The 18,879-nt window shown below is 44.0% G+C and overlaps 1 protein-coding gene across 1 annotated transcript in view; it reads right to left on the reverse strand.

The window, feature by feature from the left end:
* COLGALT2 (collagen beta(1-O)galactosyltransferase 2) overlaps positions 1 to 18,879 on the reverse strand; it is a 116,350-nt gene that overhangs the window by 8,554 nt on the left and 88,917 nt on the right. The window contains exons 6-11 of the mRNA XM_006260628.4: positions 15,137 to 15,256; positions 14,568 to 14,644; positions 9,690 to 9,796; positions 8,455 to 8,587; positions 1,779 to 1,906; positions 510 to 716 (exon numbers count right to left, since the gene is read on the reverse strand). Coding sequence (XP_006260690.3) covers positions 510 to 716; positions 1,779 to 1,906; positions 8,455 to 8,587; positions 9,690 to 9,796; positions 14,568 to 14,644; positions 15,137 to 15,256 — 772 coding nt within the window. The remainder of the gene's footprint in view (positions 1 to 509; positions 717 to 1,778; positions 1,907 to 8,454; positions 8,588 to 9,689; positions 9,797 to 14,567; positions 14,645 to 15,136; positions 15,257 to 18,879) is intronic.

Raw genomic sequence — 18,879 nt, forward strand, 5'->3', positions numbered from 1 at the left:
ACACACACACACACACACTTTTGCAATAAAGAACACTAAACAATGTAGTACAATGAAATCAAAAGACAACAGCAAGGACTCTTATGCACGGGCATTTTTTTAAAAATGCTCTAGGTTGCCTGGAGATCTTGTCCAGGCCCTGCAAACAAGTTAGAGGCTCCAAATAAGGTATCACCTAAATAACCATAACCACATACTGCTACAGTTACTTTCATCTAAAGATCAAATTCAAAATCAATCAGTCAGTCTCACAAGGCCTCTCTGAGGTAGGCATTGTTATACCCATTTAACAGAAACTCTGGCACAGAAATATCAATTAATTTGCCCAACATTTGTAACAGCTGGCAACATCCAAGGACCAAAATACCCAGTCCCCTTCTCCACCAGCCAGGTCAACATGGAGATACACTGTAGAAATGGCAATATGGGATCCAATTCAAGATCCTACAGCCAGACACAGTGCGTACAAAGCAGGTAGGCTTCACAAGCTAAAAGCATGATTTACTTACACAGGGTGCTTGTTGTACATGACTGGCAGGAATTCATCTACAGGTAACATCTTGCTGAAAGGTTCAGCTCCAATCAACTTCTGAGCCCCTTGCAAGGAGATTACATATCCCAGCGTCCAATAAGAATAATCTGCTTCCACAAGGTTCATTACATTTGGAACTGCCTTTTCAGGCCGTTCTACCTGCATCCTTTTCCGTCCAATGTAGCTGAAAGGCAGAAATCCAGGGCAATGAATATAAGGCCCATTTCCAGGGTTGGCTTCACAGTGCAAGTGTACAATGCCTAGGACCTCAGGCCTTCCTGCTCTAAACCAGTCATTTCACTTAAGTGCATCTCACGATCCAAATGCAGCTCATGGAATTTCCTACCCCATGACTGGCCTCGTATTAATCCAGAGGAACACAGAGAATACAACCCACTCAACTGAAAATACACGCAGTGAAATACTGGAGGACTGTTTGGAGACTCCCAGGAGCTTCTGGCTATAGTTCCATCAGTCAACTGTCAAAAGGTTGGGGCACAGTACAGAGATGACTTATCTGAAAACAAATCTCTTGTCTATCGTACGCAAGAAGTACTGGACTCAAGTTTGGATGTGTGTCTAGGGTGATGGAGAACACCAAATTCAGTGACTTTGATAAAAAACATCCTGAGAGAGGAACAATTCTGCAAGGTCTTCAGCTTCTTCTTTAAATGACCTAATGCAGAGCCTCTTGGAGATTGCACACTAGTGCTGAACATCACTGGCAATGAACTCAGGCTGGAACAGGTCTCTGGCAAAGTACATTTGCTGGCGAGCTTGCAGGGTTCCCTTTGATGCTCTTTTGGAATCAGCTTTTTCTTATATGACTAAACAAAAGGATTCAAACCCTCTGTTCTTCTCCCAGCCTTATAGTGAGCACATGTATTCTTAGGCCAAAGGGGGAATGCTTCAGTGGGAACTCAACTCCTTCTTGAACTCATTCCTATACCACTGGATGCAGCTCTTCATTAAAGAGGGCAGTACCTGCAACGTGCTTTGTTTTATCAAAGCTTTATCCGCACAAGCCCCTTTGAAGATGAACCCGTTTGCTGACTGAAAACTTATGCCTCCAGTGTGCTTTTCCAGTAAACTACAGGCAGCCTTTTCTAATTATAATTATGATCTAAGGTCTGCTACATTTGCATTGTTAAAATACTCAATATGCGCATGATTGGAAAGGGGATGCAGAGGGAGAATTCCCATTTGGTCGACAGCAGTGAAAGCTCTCAGAAGAAACGTCACTTACATGAGCTCCCAGTCTAGCTGCGCTCGTTCAATATCATCCATCAGTTTCATGAGCTTCCTCTTAAACTGATGCTCAAAGCGCACATCATCTTCAATAACAAGTGTCTTCTCTAGCTCTCTCTTCACCACCTGGAATAAACATTTTCAAAAAGGGATTGCTGTGGCTCAGGCACTACTAAGAGTCCATTCCCACACCTACTGAAGTGTCGCTTTGGACTCTTCTGGGAGCAGGACCAAGCCCTGATGCTGTATTGGAGAGCTCAAAGACCATTTACAAAGGGATGAAACAATCCAACAGTTGTCACCTGACCTTCATCATTCACCCATGGGGGGCGGGCAGGCAGGCATGAGTCATCCTGGGAGGCAAACTACTATCCCTACTGGCACTACATGACTGCTTCACTGTCTGAGTGAGGATCCCCTGGGATGAATAGGTTCAGAGATTTCCCACTTTTCTCATTCCCCAGTACTGGTGTCAGGTCAGGTTTGAGGCACACTGGCAGGATATAAGCAAGCCTGAGCTGCCTCTGTTGGACAGGCTCAAATAATGGAAAGTCACAAAGGTGACAACACATTCAGTTCCAAAGGTGGATCCAGGATTTTAAAAACAGGGGTGCAGGAGCAGTGACCAGCACAGTAGGGGTGGCTGCACCCTCCACTCCCAGTTTCTCTGGTCCAGATAGGTGGGCAGACCACACTGTGGGAACAGCCAGAGACTTCTTTTAAGCCCCTGAAACAGGTAAGAATTATTCACCCCACACTTGGCATCCCCTCTCTTCCTCTCCAAACTCAGCAGCACCTTCCCTCTTTCCTCCACCCCTTTCATTCTCTTTACTTATGCCTCTGTGCAAAAAGGGGAGAACCCCTCACCACTGTTGTTGTCTTGGCCACTTCTATCCCACTACCCTGCTCCAGCTGGGTTGCATGGGGGTTGCATAGAGAGCCAGCCTTGTCTGGGGACAGTGGCAGCAGCAGAGAAGTTCCCCTTTCCTTGTACCTGCTCCCAGGCTGGTGAGGAACACCTGAAGTAAACGGGCTGGGAAGAGGAACCCTCCTGCCATGACCTTTGTGCCCAGCTGAGCCCAGACCCCTGCACAGTCTGGCTGGAGCAGAACAAGAGTGGTTCTGGAGCTCTCCCTGCCCCTGGGTCAGCTCAAGACAGCAGCAGTGGTAAGTGGGAAGCAGGGGGATGGGAGGTATTGCTGAGCATGGAAGGGAAAGGAAGGAGGTGCTGACAGTGGGAGGGATTCTTACCTGTTTACAAAAGTTTTCCAAAGGGAAAAGAATGCTTTCTACCAGGAAAAAAGTGGCCATGAGTGACCAGAGTCCTGGCCGCCAACTTGTTGTCATCCACCTGACTGACAGGGAGACGTTCATCGTATAAAATGGTGATGGAAAGCATTTGGGGTCTCCAAGGACATCAGTGCCAAGCCTTACTTAGACAGCAGTATAGTCAAGAAAAACTTCTTGAGCCAATGATTCAGCTGTTTCTGTTTCTTGCTTCTTCCGCAAGTAGTTTAGTTTCAGAGATTTTCCTTTATCTTAAAATAGAGTTCAAAACTGAAAAAAATTACCGAATATCCTAACAAAACATAAGAACTCAGGAGATCATGTGACCATTTATCATATGTGGAGAGATTTAAGTAAGATTGTGTGTGTATGTTTTGACAAATGATACAAACATCAAATTAATTCTCTTCTGGAATGCTGGCAAGCTGTTTAGAAATGCTTTTTTATTTGATCAGGCTACAAGGACTAGAAAATGTTCCCCTGGGACAATCAGATAAGTTTTATTCCTCCTCCTCTGGGAAAGCTGTGAAACATGTTAAATTTTAGAAAGCATTCTCTGATGATGAAAGTGCATCTCCAATGAATTCCATCTTGAAGGAAATTAATAATCATTACCTGAAAAAAAATCTAAAAGAAATTATTCAAATTTTGTGGAAATAACTCTGGCTTTGAAAGCTGCCAAGAATTATTTTATCATCCTCAGCTGTAACAAGAGCAGACAACAATGACTGCTAATTTTGTTTCTGCAGAAGCAGGAACTAGGACAAGAGAAGGCACTGTTATAATCAAAGAACGTTTTGTTGGATCTTTGAATACGACATACTATAGGCACTGGAATGCCAGAAGTTCTCCTTGAAGAGCAAACAGAAATACAAATCTCACTCTATGATCTGAAAGATCAAAGCTAGACAACATGGCAAATAGGAAAAGCAAACAAGAATTGTTCAGAAGAGCATTCAAGATCTGAACAAAAGAGCACTTCTGCCCCATGTAAATCACATTCTTTGAGTCTCCTATTCAATGATGCTGGAAGTTGCTGCATTGAAACTGAAGTATTTTTCACTGGGGTTTGAATGTTTATATTTTCTGTAATCTCACTGCAGTGTTTGGATGTAATGCACCAACATGTGATAATCTGCTTCCAAAATTCTTAAGTGAAGTGAGACTGGAAAGTGGAATTGATGAGCTGGAAAATCAAAGCTACCTTTCCACAGGAAAACTCAACTTAAGAGTCTGAAATAAAAAGATAAGGTTTGATTAAGAGGCCAGAGATGAACAATTAACTAAAACTAAAAAGAATTATAAAGTCATTTTTTCTGTTATTTTTAATACTGCCATAGCCAGCCACAGAAAGATTTTTATGATTTACAGAGCACCATAGCTGTCCATTTTTCTACAGGAGTTGTCTGAAAAATTAAAAATGCACCACAAAGAATGACACAAATAATGCACTGTCTTAAGAAATGGATAGCATGATGAAGACTTTAAATGCCCTGGATCTTTGTAATGAGCTTCAAGTTCTTGGCAGGCAGCTGAACCCTGGAACATGCCCAACAGCCACATTGGAGTTTCTGTGCAAAAATAAGCTTTTGTCCTTTTTACCAAACATATCCATTGCACTCTGGGTTCTAATAAACTTGCTGGCATCTGTCACAAGCAGAGAACACGGTTTTTCTAAACTTAAGCTTCTGAAAACATATTTTAGTAGTGTTAGAGAGGTGGCTCAGGAAATATGTGAGTGGCAAGGATTGTTCTGGGTGATATCTTTTTACTGGACCTACAATAGCTCAGTCTTGCTTGGTGGGTTTTGCTTTAATTTCTCTTGGAAGCTAATTTGCAGAGGATGGTAACTTGCAGAGGACATTGATCTCGCATTCAAGTTAGAAAAGCAACAAAGCTCCAATCTGGCTACAGCAGGAAAAGTAAAATTCACTTAAGATGCTGGCTGTTAGTTCCACATCCTTGTAAATAAAAAAATTAAAAAATAAAAGGTTTACACTTACAAGATTAGTTATGCATTTGACTTTTAAGCTCTTCACTTTCTTTCATATTTACATCACCATCAACAAACAACAGTGAAGAATCTAAATATTTTAGACTTTTTTGAGGAGGAAGTTTAGGATGGGAAGATGGAGCAAGAAAATGCTCCTGCCTACCCTTGATAATAGGTTAAAGTAGACATAGCTAACAACAATATGGTCCATAAAGGACAAAAACAGTCAAGCATGTCAAAAGTCAGGTCTTGTCTCTTATGCATTATTTTTTTAATGTGAGAATATCACTATTTACTCACTAGTAGGGCTGTGTGAAGCTTTGGGTGGTGATTTGATTCGGAGGAGGCTCGGCCTGATTTGGTGGCCGAATCTCCAAATCTGAATTGAATCAGGGGACCAATTAAAAGGTCCTAAATGATTCGAAGCTCTCTGAAACTTTGGAAAAGATTTGGAGAGCTTCGATGATTTGAACAGTCCCTGGTGGCTGCAGCGGGGAGCTGCAGTCGGACTCGGAGCCAGTAAGGAGGGAGCAGGGTAGGGGGGACTGGGGGAGGGGACTATGGGGGGATCCATCCCAGCCCCCAGCCCCTGCCTGCTCCCCCAGCACCCCCGTGACTGCCCCGCCTGCCGCAGCTCCAGGTACTTTAAAAAAAAGCCTCGACTCACTGGGTGCTGCTGGGCGGGGGGCGATCCCTGCTGCCCCCTCACTACCCCATGTTGTATGGGGGCTCTGCCATGAGCCTCCCACTCCCCCCCCCCCCACGGCTGCCCCGCCCACCCCAGCTCTGGCCCTTTAAGAAAAAAAACAAAACAAAAAATGAGAAAAACCCCAGGACTCACGGCTCCTGCAGTGGCCTCAGGGCTATGGGGGGTTGTGCAGAGACCCCATGCAGTATGGGACAGCAGTGGAGGGCAGCGGGGATTGCTCCCCCGCCCGGCAGCATCTGGTGAGGCAGGGCTTTTTTTTTTTTTTTTTTCCAAGTGCCAGGAGCTGGGGTGGGCAGGGCAGCCATTGCTGGGCTGGGAGAGCAGACAGGGATGGGCCTAGCTGATTCGGAGATTCGGCAGTATCCAAATCTCCAAATTAGATTCAGCCGAATGGATTTGGGACAGTGATTCTAATCACCAAATTGAATCACTGTCCTCCGAATCAGCCGAATCCGAAGCAAATACTAGCTGCTTCACACAGGCCTACTCACTAGTACTATTAGTAGGTTGTTTGGTACAACTAGATTGAACAAAACCAGCCAATGATACTAGGTGAACACCAATGGATTTAAAGCAGATCTTGCAGAACGTCGTACCCAACTTCTCATTTTTCAAGTCACTTCCACTGGTTCTAGGCTGTTTGGTTTAAAACTCTGCATTTTATTCTCTGCCACAAAAATGTACTGTATCCTGTTTACACTACAAACCAAGGCATAACAACCAGGTTCTGTGCCCTGAGTGGTAGCAGTCAGGCCAGTGACAGCAGCAATGTCTGTCCCTCTTGCGTCCTACTCTACTGGGGTACCCAGGCTGGTGCCACAGTTACCCAGCCTTAGTTATGCAGCTGACTACAGTCACACACTTTGGGCTTTGATTATTTTATACTTGTACAGTACCTGGTACAATAAGGCCCTTAACCTCACTTGGATTTCCAGACCTATTTCTGAAACAAAAACACACCATCACATTTGTCTTTGTCCAGTCATCTCTACCTCCTACTTTCCAACCCAGCGTGTTCATTTCACACAGCATGGATTGTCCAGGAAGATTTGAATGTTCTGATTATGTTCCATATTACCCTGATATAGCCCAATCCTCTTGTTACCAGGGTTCTGGGTTTTCTGTTCCCCATGGGAAAACAGAGAAAAATGTGGATTTCCCCCTTTACCTGAGAAAAATACAACTTTCTCATTTTGATGGAGAAACCTGTGGATTTTGCAGTTTTGCAAAGAGCTCTTATAGGGAGGGAGGGAGGGAGTTAAGCAGGGCTAGGGCTGCTGCCCAGCCAGGTGGTGCATGGGGCTTGGGGCCCGGGGCCAGAATGCATGGCCACAGGGCCCCAGCGGGAAGCAGGATGGGGATGTAGGTGGCTTGAGCAGGAGGCGGGGGGATGGGGCTGTCTTCCTGCAGCTGCACGTACTCCCCAGGGGGCGTAGGGGGACCCATGCCTCCCAGATCTGTGCGTACGACAGGGGCGGGTGCAGGCTCTTCAGTGCGGGCTTGGGCTCCCCGCCCTGCTGCCCTCCCTCTGGGCCTCTGCAGCCCAGTGGGTGCAACTTGGCACATAGATAGATAGATAGATAGATAGATAGATAGATAGATAGATAGATAGATAGATAGATAGATAGATAGATAGATAGATAGATATCAGTTGAACACAATACATATATAGTGGCTTTTCATTTTAATCATGGATATTAGGGTTTTTATCAGAGAATTTGCAATTTTTTATCAAAGAAAACCAGGATCCCTGCTCATTACTATACACGTAGCACTCAAACTCCCCTGGCCACAGGAAGCATGTAATTTAGCCACTCCATAGAATGCTCTGTTCCCCTTTAGTGGTGGCTGAGGCACATAACAGAAGTTGCTGAACATGCTGCAGCCTATGGCTATTCAACCTGGGTATCCTAAGTCAGGCTAAAGAGGCTGGTGCTTTATGATCTGGGGTAGCACGCTCAGCGTTTTAGGTCTTCAGCAACCATGCAGGGGTGTGGCACTGCACAACCTGGCTGGGAGAAACATTCAGTAGAAATGGAAAATTTTTTGAAGTTTCTGCTTTTCATTTTGATTACATGAAAATGGCCCAATATTGAGACCACACTAGTCAGTTTCCCAAGTTTTTATTCAAAACAGACTACTTCATAATGGAAAAAAATCATGATAAAATCACGATAAAATCACACTACCATAGGTAATCTCTTGATGTCTACAGAACACAAGATTTAAAAATCTGATCAACACCCGTATCAATCTCTTCACATCAAAATTGTCCATGCTTGATTGTTTTTCTGCACAATCTCCGTGGGGGAATTTTGTGATAAAATAATAGAATGGAAAAAATTCTCTGAATCCCACCTTGCCCAGATCAAAATTGCCCCAAACTGACCTGCTAAAGAGTTAGTAAAAATGGCCCTTAAAAAATGTTTGGATAAAGTTGCACAGATTGGGAGCTGCTTGAATATCAAAAGCAGAATGGGAACTGAGGGGTACTTAGCTCCTTTTTACTAAGTGCTGAATGTGCCTCAATAAGTTTAGGAGTCCCATTAACACTAATATTTAAAAATCTTAGTCCACTCAATATTGTGGTTTTATTTATAGCAAAATAAAAGAGACTACTAAAAACATGCACCATTACCCTCCCTCAGCACCCTATAATACCCAGAGAGAACAGAGATTATTTACCTCCTTCCAGATATAGTAATGACTAAGAAAGCAGCCAATTTCACCCCTGGTTAATGGCCTGGAAGAGTAAGGGTCCCGGTAACCAGGTAGCATGTCAATATTCAGAGCTTTTAGCTGACTTGTATTCAATGCCCTGAGAAAGAGAGAGCTTCTTTAAGTATTAGGAAAAATTTGTGAGTCCTACTGTTTTTTTACTCAGGCCCAGAGTCAGCAAAATGGTTTGGCAGTGAAAAACCAAAGTGTTCCTGACCTTAGGAGCCCCTTTGCACACGTGGTTGCCTACTGTTTAATATCTAACTAATTTCTAACTCAAGCTAAACTTAGGTAAGGCTACTCTAGCCTCCTAACCTAATAGATTCAAGAAACTGTAGTCTTAACAGTGGTTTATCCAGAATCTGACCTTGCCAATTTTGGTAACGTTTCAGAGGATCCAAATGATACAACTATAGGATATCTTGTTCACTTTACACTATCATGGATTTTTCTTATTTTTTGCATTTCTCTCAGCTTGGACCATAGGTTTGGAACAGTCAGAATTACTGTTTTTTATGGGAAGCTTCACTTTATAGTTCTATTACCCTAGCACTAGGCAAGCAAAGAAAAACTGCGAGATCCAAAAGTTGCAGCTAATTCTGCCTATGATTTCTTGTGTGGCCTTCTTCAGTCACTTGGCTTGGGATTTTCAGAAGGGTCTAGTTAGGCAATGAAGTCCCAAGGACTTTTGGATGGGATTTCGAGACCCAACTCTCTTAAAACCAATTGAAAATCCCAGCTTTAACCACAATGCTGTGGTTTCTTAGCTCTAAAATAGGGCTTGATATATTGTTTTGAGATGTGCAGTTATACATACTAGGACAGTGGTAGCATAACACAATACTGCAGAATTTGGGGTTGGAATATTGTAAGGGAATATTTAAATGCCTCCAAATGCTCCAAAGGAGGTTCCTTTCTTCAGTGTCGTAAAAAAAAAGTGATTCACAGATCTTTGCCTTAAACTGACCTTTACTCCTCAGCTTGGACTACCTCACAGATTCTCTAATGGATGCTGATTAAAACAAGATGCAGAAGTAGTACAGCAGCAGCACAATACCCTTCTACTTTTGCAAAATGACATCACAGTACATGAAAAACTAAGTAAGCCCACCTTCCTTAACAAAGTCAGAGCATCAAATATAAAAGGCCTGCTACACAGAATCAGACCTTTCATAGCACATGCAACACCGGACAGAACTCACTTTCCATCCACAGCTTCCATAATTTTGACTGCAATCTCCTGCTCATAGAGGGTCCGCAGCATTCTATCCCGCCTGTCTGTTCGACGCTTCAGGTTGATCATGAAAATCTGGGTGGGAAGAGAAAGAAATCAGAACTCTGGCTCCATGTGAAGCACAGATCATAACTACTCCCAAAGCTTAATAGATTTTAGACCTCGTTAAAGTGCCAGGAACATTTCCAGTAAAGGGAGCTGTTTTCAAATTGTTTATAAATTTTATCAAACTTGTACCTCTGGAGCTGAAATTTTGAATATGTGTTCTTAGATGCAGCTTGTTTTCATGAAGAGTCAGAGGGAAAAGTAGATTTTCAAAAATAAAAAGGAAGTAGGAAGAAGAACTAGTAAAGAAAGTTCAGTAAAGTCTAGTAAAAAAAAATTCTCTGACTTCTGACTTCCTTTGATCTGTTTTAGCAGCTTACCTATGTGGGACAGAAAGGTGAAATGTGAGTAGAGCATGGAGTCAAATTTTGAAAACTGCCTAAGTGCTTTTCCAAAAGCACACTGCATTTCCAAAAGTGACTTCAGCCCCTAAAGATTCAGATAGGCACCTGGAATCCCACTGCATGCCTATCTGCATCTTTGGAGGCCAAAATATTTTTTTTTCAATCTGGCCCTTTCATACTTGAGTTCCTAAACCTCATCAACAGTCTGCAGGACTTTGGCTCCTATAATCCTGAGAAAGAAAAGTATTTGTCGCTTTCTTTTCCATGTTACTATGTCTGTCCATGGTCACATAAAAATCCATTGTCATTTGAGCGAGTTCTAATTTTTTTAATTCATCATACGTTATATGTGGATGCTGGGCTTTGTAATATGATGTAATTTTCTTTATGTAGCCCATATTCCACTGTCATTACAAATGCATGTGCACAGAACTCCCATTCAGCATGGGTTCAGGTCAAAGCCCACTGAAGTCAAAAGGAAGGACTCCCTTTGACTTCAGTGGGTTTTGGATCAAAATCTGCATGCGCACTTGACATCCTGTTGATTCCACACACATACATGTTTAGAAAGATGAGCTGAATTTCTTTTAGCGTGATGCTGCATATAACTATGATTTGCAACAATGTGTCTAGGACAAGAGACCTGCCAGATCAGATACTGATCTGGACTCGGGTTGGTCTGGTAAAGTAAAGGTACTATAAAGTGGCTCTAATCGTACAGAGGAGGATTCCATGCGGCTGATGGACCTTTATGGGCAGTGAATAAAGAAGGACTCTATATACTGAATAGTGAAATGAAATGAAATAAAAAAATCATACTGAACAGCTGCCACATTCCCCAAGTGCTGTATGTACTAAAAGAAGAGGCCCTGAACTGTATGTGAACGTGTCATTAAAACTGGCCTGGTAATATATGTACACCAGGAAGCAGTTAAGATTGGGCAGGCAACCTTAAATTTGCCTTTTCCTGATTTTTACCTGCTTCACTTTGTCACCATCCCATTTTTATTGAAAAAACCCCCTGTGGAGTTCAAGCAAGTGCTGATTTCAATTGTGCCATTCACTTCTGGATCTTAACTGCCAGATACAGGCTTCTGTTTTCAGCCCTTCCTTGCCCAGTGAAGTGTGAGCCTTCATGTTCATCACAGATGCAAAGGGGGTAAGGGGTCAGCAGGTAGTCAAGGACAGAGACCTTTCTACAGTGTTGCACCTGTCTCTCTTCAGGATTACTGATGTCTCTATCACTCTAGTATCTGGGGGCAGGTGGAAGCAGGTTCTCTTTAATCCAGGTGCAGGCGACTATTTTGGGTGGAGGGCTGCTTAATGAGTTTTGGTGAGCTGTCAAGGGCCGCAAGGGTAGCCCCACCCCTTGACAGTTGCCCCACCCCCTTGTCGCCATTTTATGACCAGAAGTCCCACCATTTAACCCTTGACCTTTGCCACTAGAAGTCCTTCCCCTTGTCCCCTGGAAATACTCCTTTTGGGAGGGGAGGGGTTGCCATCTTAGAACCCCCAAAAAACAAATCATGCAATAAAAGTCAAACACCTACTATAACAATTTTTAATTTTATTACAAAAAATATTTTTGTCATGATTTGTGTTTGCATACTGTATATAGAGGTGGTTGCATAATAACTCAAAAATAAATTCTTAGTTTTGTATATTATGGGGGGTGTGTGCGTGTGGTGGGTGTGGGTGTTTGGGGTGTGTGCATGGTGGGGAGCGGAGGGTGTGGTTGTGCGGTAGATTGTGGGGAGGTTTGTGAGGGTGCGAGTGCGTGGGGGGCATAGGGTAGGTTGGGGGTCATGGGGGCAGGGTGTGGGTGTGAGAGAGGTTGGGAGGGTGGGGACCTCCCATGGTCCCCCCATGGCACAGCAGCTGCAGGTGGGGTGCTCAGGGCACAGGTGCCCCGCTGGGCACAGCTCTGGCCAGCACTGCACATCGCAGCAAGGGGCACAGCCTCTCCACCAGGCCACCTATATCGTGTGCGCTCCCTGGCACTCATGCTCAGTGCCTGCACTCACACAGCAGGGAAGGAAGCCCCATGTGCTGGAGCCACCAGTTGCCTTTCCCACTGGGGCTGCACAGCACTTGAGAGAAGCCCTGTACACTGGAGCCACCTGCCTTCCACACCCCCAGGGGAAGGCACCTGGGGCTTCCCTCCCATGGAGTACAGCCCCTGCAGAGAAGGCAGCCAGCTCCAGCACGTGGGGCTTCTCTCCAGTGCTGTGCAACCCTGGAAGAGGCAGCTGGCTCCAGCACGTGGGGCTTCCCTCCCTGCTGTGTGAGTGCAGGGGCTGCATGTGAGTGGTAGGGAGTGCCGGCGATATAGGCAGCCCAGCAGAGGCTGCGCCCCTTGCTGCAATGTGCAGTGCTGGCCAGAACTGCGCCCCACAAGGCACCCGCACCTTGAGCACCCCATCTGCTGCTGCTGCCACTGCCTGCCGGGGCAGCACCCCATGGAGGGAGTGTGGGGGTGTCCCCACATGCTGCCCACCCCAGCTCTTTCCCCACCCAGTTCCCCTCCGCATGGGCTCTGCACTGCTGCCAGCCCCAGCCCCATGCTCCTGCCCAGCTGCAGCCCTGCCCCCACTGCTTCCCCACCTGCTGCTCGGAGCAAGCAGGAGACCGGGGAAGCAGAGCAGGTCCCCGGGGGCTGCAACAGCAGACCCACATGGAAGCTGCACACTGGCCGGGCTGGGCCGTGCCACCCATGAGGGTGGGAGCCAGGCAATAGAGTACATTTTTGGGGCTGCATGTACACGTGGGCACCTTGCTCTCACCCTTGTAGGCAGAAGAGCTGGGCAGGGCACAATTTGTTGGGGGGCCCTGCGGGCCAGCTGAAAGTGCTTGATGTGGCCTGCAGGCTGTATTTTGCCCGCCCCTGCCTTAATCACTACAGATATTGGAAATCTGCTGTCTTGTCAGATCTACAATTGTAACACAGACACAAAGACTGGGTAGAAGAATGAGATTTCTATGTAGCACCAAGTCCAAACTATGCAAACATATGTTCCCTGGGCCATGATGGATGGCAGGCCAGGCACATACCTTAGTGGGTAAAGTGCAAACATTTCTGGCCTCATGCAAGTAAAGACAAGTGCAGTCTAAACCTCAGTCAAGCAAAAAACAGACTGAGCCACATCCAAATGCAGCAATAATAATAAAAACAAAATGGGCAAGCAAATGTAGCCACAAAAGACAGCCCAGAAAGACACATGCCATACTACAAACAGAGGTGATCAAGCATGCACAGCCAAGCAGAGTCTGGACTTCATGATACTATATAAATAGATAGACAAACCCAAGCCAAAAAAAGGGCAAAAAAAACAAGGTCCCCCTGGTATTAGTGACTCTCTCAGTCATTATACTACAGTCTCACTTACAGCTAAGCAAGCAGGCACTGTGTGGACCTGTAAATGCTCTATGCAAAGAATAAATATTATCCATGCAAAGCACAATGTCTCTCTCTGATTTGCTCCCAGTCACCTTCTGTTGATGCTTTGTCTCCAATTCTGGCTGACCTGCTATACTCCTGACAGAGACAGGAGCTGCTGGAGAGATTTATGCAAACTTCCTGAGTTCTGTTGCACAAATGTCCCCAACTGTCTTGGACAAAATCAAAACAAGAAAGCCTCAGCAGAAACGTGGCTCCCAAACAGGAAAAGGCAATTGGGAACAGCACGGTACCGCATTCAATCAGGATACACATCCCTTCCATAAACCGAGCTGACTGTCCCATTCTAAAGCTTTGCTTTCTGAAGGAAAATAGCTCCCTTGTTTGCTACTGGTAAGGCAGGAGAAAGTTTCAGACAAAAAAAGCCCTCATTTTAAAGTACCAAAGAGCAAAATTTAGTAGGTACACCAAGAAGTGGCAGGTCAAAAAGCTGGATTCCAATGTTAGTTCTGTCACTGTTAGATTACTGCCTGATTTCAGGGATTGCTGAAATGCAAGGAGAGATTTCCACTCATTTCCCTGGGCTTTGGGTCAGGTCCTAACTTATGCAAGTTAACATTTTCTAAATTGGGTTTTTGAATGTAGACATGAAAAGACCTGCAGTGCAAAGGTAATAAGCACCCACTGCTCCTACGAGCTTCCACTGCAGTTGCTCCATACTTAAAAATCAGGCAGCGAAACCTACGTGCAGGCACTTACATAAGTTCTGAAGAAGTCCTGAGCACGCCCAACAACCATTCCACTCAGTGGAACTTTTAGCTGAGTAAAGACATTAGGATTAGTCCCATGGGAATTTTCAGCCCAAAACATGAATGTTTTGGAAAGTTATAAGCATAAGAAAACGAGCATCGTGAATAGAAGCAGATTTGCAGCTTAACTGAAGTGGGTTCTACCAGATGCTCTGCTTGATGATAATGCACGTACATACAGGCACTCCTACCTCATCAAATCCCATCTTGTCTGGGTTTTTCGGAGGAGCAGAGATGTATTGTGAGGGCTCAACTGGAGGACGATCAACTAAAAACAGAAAAAAAGAAAGAAATGTCCACAGCAACTTTTAGTAAAATGCCTAAAGTACAGCAGCCCAATCAGTTTATTTCACTACTTTTTAATACCTCCCCATGTGCAATGAAGGACTGTGGCATGAAGGGCAGAGTGGGAGCACAGTTACCGTTATGCATTTAACCTGTGCTAAGAGAGGGACAAAGCCAAAAAAGCCAAGTGACAAAAAACATCCAAGCATAATGTTGGAGCACTTATTTTGTGCCAAGACAGGATAGGAACATGCATTTTAGAGAGGGTAGGATTTTGGTAGTGGTGCTTTCCTGTTGCTGTGATGAACAATCATGGGAAGGGGCGGAAAACATTAAATCTAATTTAACAAAAATACCACAATAATTAGATCTGGTGAAGATTTTTTTTTCTTTTGTCAAAAAGAAAATTCAAGGAAAGTTTTGTAAACACCATCCCCAAGCACCCAGCATCAGGGCATGGCATGCTCTGACTTACTCATTGCCTCGATTGTCACATGAATAAAGTTTTCAATGTCCTCCTGCAGTGTCTGGTGTGACCTCAGGGGCACAGGGAGAAAACCATAGTGTTCTCTGTTGCATATGTGCATCTGAATTTCTGAGGAAAAAGCAATAACAGAAAAAGTTACCTGCACTAAGGATCTCACCTGACAGGTCTGTCTCTCAATCAGGTTAGCAGAATCTCAGTGCATTTCTCAGTATCATCTTCTCTTGCCTTTAGTTAATGACGTTTTGCTACTAGGCAAACAATTTCTACTCGTCCCTTAGGAACAGGTTTAATGATATTCTAAATTGTCAACTGCTTATTTCTTTTTGGCAGGGGGAAGTGTCCCTCCAAGCCTATCTCAGAGGACAGAGCAGGGATCTTCAGTTTTATAACCCTCTTCTTCATTCTTAGGAACCTCATACTTCAAAAAAACCCCATCCCTCTGGTACAGGATTGGGGAGGCTTCTACCAAAAACAGCTTCTGCCATCTTTAAAGGGGTCAGAATGAGTACCTAGAGCATGGTACATGGACTCTCTCTTTGCTCCCCAGTAGCTCCCCAGTGAGTTTCTCCCTTAGTGCTCCGCTCTGACCAGCCAAACAGCTGGGTCCAAAGCCAACCATAGTCAAATGGAAGTCTTTACATGGGCTTTGGATCAGAACCTAAGAGGAGAAGAAAAAGTTTAAGTCTCAGAGAGTTACATTTGTAAAAGACTATGCAGAATAAAAATGATCCCTGGTTAAAATGGAAGGAAAAGCATTAGGGAGCAGGAGTTACCAGTGGGAAAGCTACAACCAACACCTAACACTGGCAGCTCCCTCAACAAGACACTGTTTAAAGCTTCAAAAAGCTCTTCATTTCCTTCTATGAATGCAGCTTTCTAAACTCAGAGCACGACCCTGAAGCCTTTGCTCCGATGTATTAGCCAGTTGTAATCAAATAGGTTGAAATAGCAAATGGCATCGTAAACAAACCCAAAAGATACTTTCAGCATGAAATGCAGCAGCATAGTAAAAGGATCCAAATTGCATGCAGACACTGTGGGTTTCGTGATAACATTCAAACATGGGAAAGAATGGCCCAAAAAGCAGAGAAATAGCCACGTATTAGAAGTGTGTCCAAACTGTAGGCATCCTACATACCACATTGGTATTCAGGCATTTCCACTACCTATGGAATATCACCTTCCCTTCACAGAGCACAAAGACCCCATTGTTACTCACCTGCAGAGCTTTTTCGTGGGGTTAAAGTTTCGTATGAAAGAAAACTGTAATTCCAAGCATCCTGCTTACATATTTAGTAAAATGTTTCCATTTAATCTATGCTGGACTAAGCTGGAAAACTACATAGGTCCATCAGGTAAAACAAGCTTGGAGAAAAAAACACCATGGCTGCAGACACTCCCCACACACACTGAGGCAGTAAGTGCATGTACTGTCCTCAGGCACAATTAAGCTGGGAAACAGTTCAAAGTAGGTATACCCATTAATTCTGTTCTCAACTCAGATTTTACTTTGGGACCCTTTTCAGTTAAATCCCCTTAAATCTTAATTTTTCCTAATATTTAAAATAGAGATTAAGTGCCATCCTTTAGGTTTGTAAAATGCTTTGAGGTTTATAATGCAACACAAGTTGGTTTTTTTTGTTAAAAAGTCTCCACTCCTCAGTGGCCAAGCCCTCACTGTGTTATGAAGTGGAAAGGAAGAACCAAAAAGAGTATTCTATATGGAGAAAAACAGGTAGAGGAAGTTAAGAAACTGAACTTTTGAATATACAGAGAAATAAGAAAATGCATCATGTATTCAGGTTGTAGCTGTATTGGTCTAGAAGAAAAGTCAATCAGGACTTGTATTAGAGATGATATCTTTTATTAAACCAACAAGATTTTTGCAAAAAAAAAAAAAAATCTTTAATTGCAAGCTTTCAGGCACAAACACCCATCATCAGGCATTGGAGAAAAGATTGTAAAAGTTCTCCTGGGTAGAAATGAAAGTTCATATTTCATAGGATTTCACAGAGGAATCATGATGCATTTTTAAATTGCACAATGGCTTTTTAGTGTTCAAAAGTTCCTCGTGTTCTTGGATGCCAGATCACAAACCGAGCCAAAAAGAGAACAAACCCTAACCTCACGGTGAATCCGGAAACCAGAGAAAGAACAGTCACATAGCTGCTCACATCTATTATTTTAGATCCTCTACCAACTTGTTATGAGGAAAACCTTGTTTCGGTGGGATTTAACACAAGTTTGTGTTTTTTACAGAACTGAGATTTGGCCCAATGTCATCAATAAACTCACTATGAAATATGCTGGGAATCGAGCGCTGTGCACCAGGCAAATACACTGCTTTAAACTAGGGTGACCATATGTCCCAGGTTGGCCAGGACAGTCCCAGATGTTGGAGCACAGGTGGGCAAAATGCGGCCCGTGGTACGCATGCAGCCCACCAAGCCATTCTATCCAGCCCACGGAGCCCCTAAAAAAAATGTATAAAATTAATATATATCTGCCCCTGGCTGCCTGTCACTCGGCCCTCGATAGCTTGCCAAAACTCAGTAAGCGGCTCTCCACTCGATATAATTGCCCACCCCTGTGTTAGAGGCTGGTCACCGCCTGCCAATGAAACCTAAAATGAGCCTCCTGGGCCCAGAGGCAGAGTGGGGGCAGAGTGGCAGGAGCTGTGAAGTAAGAAGCCCTATTAACATTAATTGTAACTTCACCGATGTTTAACACTGGTGAAGTAAAGAACACTAGGTCATTAATAGGCCATTGACTCCCTGCAGCACCGGAGGGGAAGGGCAGGGGCAGGGGAAGGCAGGCAGGATCCTAGATTTCACATTGTCCCATAAAGTCATCCTACTTTAGATTGAATGAAAACCCAGGAAAGCAAGAGGAAAAGCTCCCACTATCTTCACTAGGCATTGAGCAAGATTCTTCATCAACTACCCACTGTCTGAAAGCTGTTCGGCCAGCTGTTGAAGTCCAGAAAGCTCAGAACACAGGTTTTGACACAAGGCTTGAAATACTTCCAGCTTTAAATTTCAAGAAACTAAAGCTGAAAACTGAATAATAAATTAAAATGGTGTGGTACGTCATTGTTTTAGATTATTATATTAGTAGCTGTAATCCATGGTATTTTTAGTAGAGTAAAACTGCCTATATTAACAACTCTATTCTGCCATGACAGGCTCCCTCACACAAATAGTGATTATGTTCCCTGTCAAACCAAATTTAGCTCTTAGATGTCACTGAACTAAAAGGGAGAGCACCATATACTATCCAAATATATCAAGAGAGGTGACGCTAATCTCTTTAGCTACTCTTATCTGGCTCACTCATCACCAGCAGTCTATACCTTCTATTGCTGAATCTGTATAGTTCTTGGTTGTTTCAAACCACCACTGCATTAGCTAAAATTTGTATGCATCTTAAAATGGCAATGCTGTATGGGGGAATGTCAGTCTGCATTATAACCATCCAGCAGTTGCAGTCAGATGGTAGAACCCCACTGTGCAAGGGGCTAGACATAATTCTTTGTTGTTCTGTTATCAACTGTACGCTCTTGCCTCAACACTAAAATAGCAAGGAAGAAACCTCACCTTAGTAAGAAAGTTTTTGCTGTTGGCTCATGTCAGTTTATACAACTTCACTGCACTTGTGATTTCCTTTAAGCATGTAAGAACTTCCACACATTGAATGTTTTATGGGTTCTGGATAAAGCCTAAGGTGCATTG

This window comes from Alligator mississippiensis, chromosome 5 (genome assembly GCF_030867095.1).
Source record: "Alligator mississippiensis isolate rAllMis1 chromosome 5, rAllMis1, whole genome shotgun sequence".
NCBI classification, from domain to species: domain Eukaryota; kingdom Metazoa; phylum Chordata; order Crocodylia; family Alligatoridae; genus Alligator; species Alligator mississippiensis.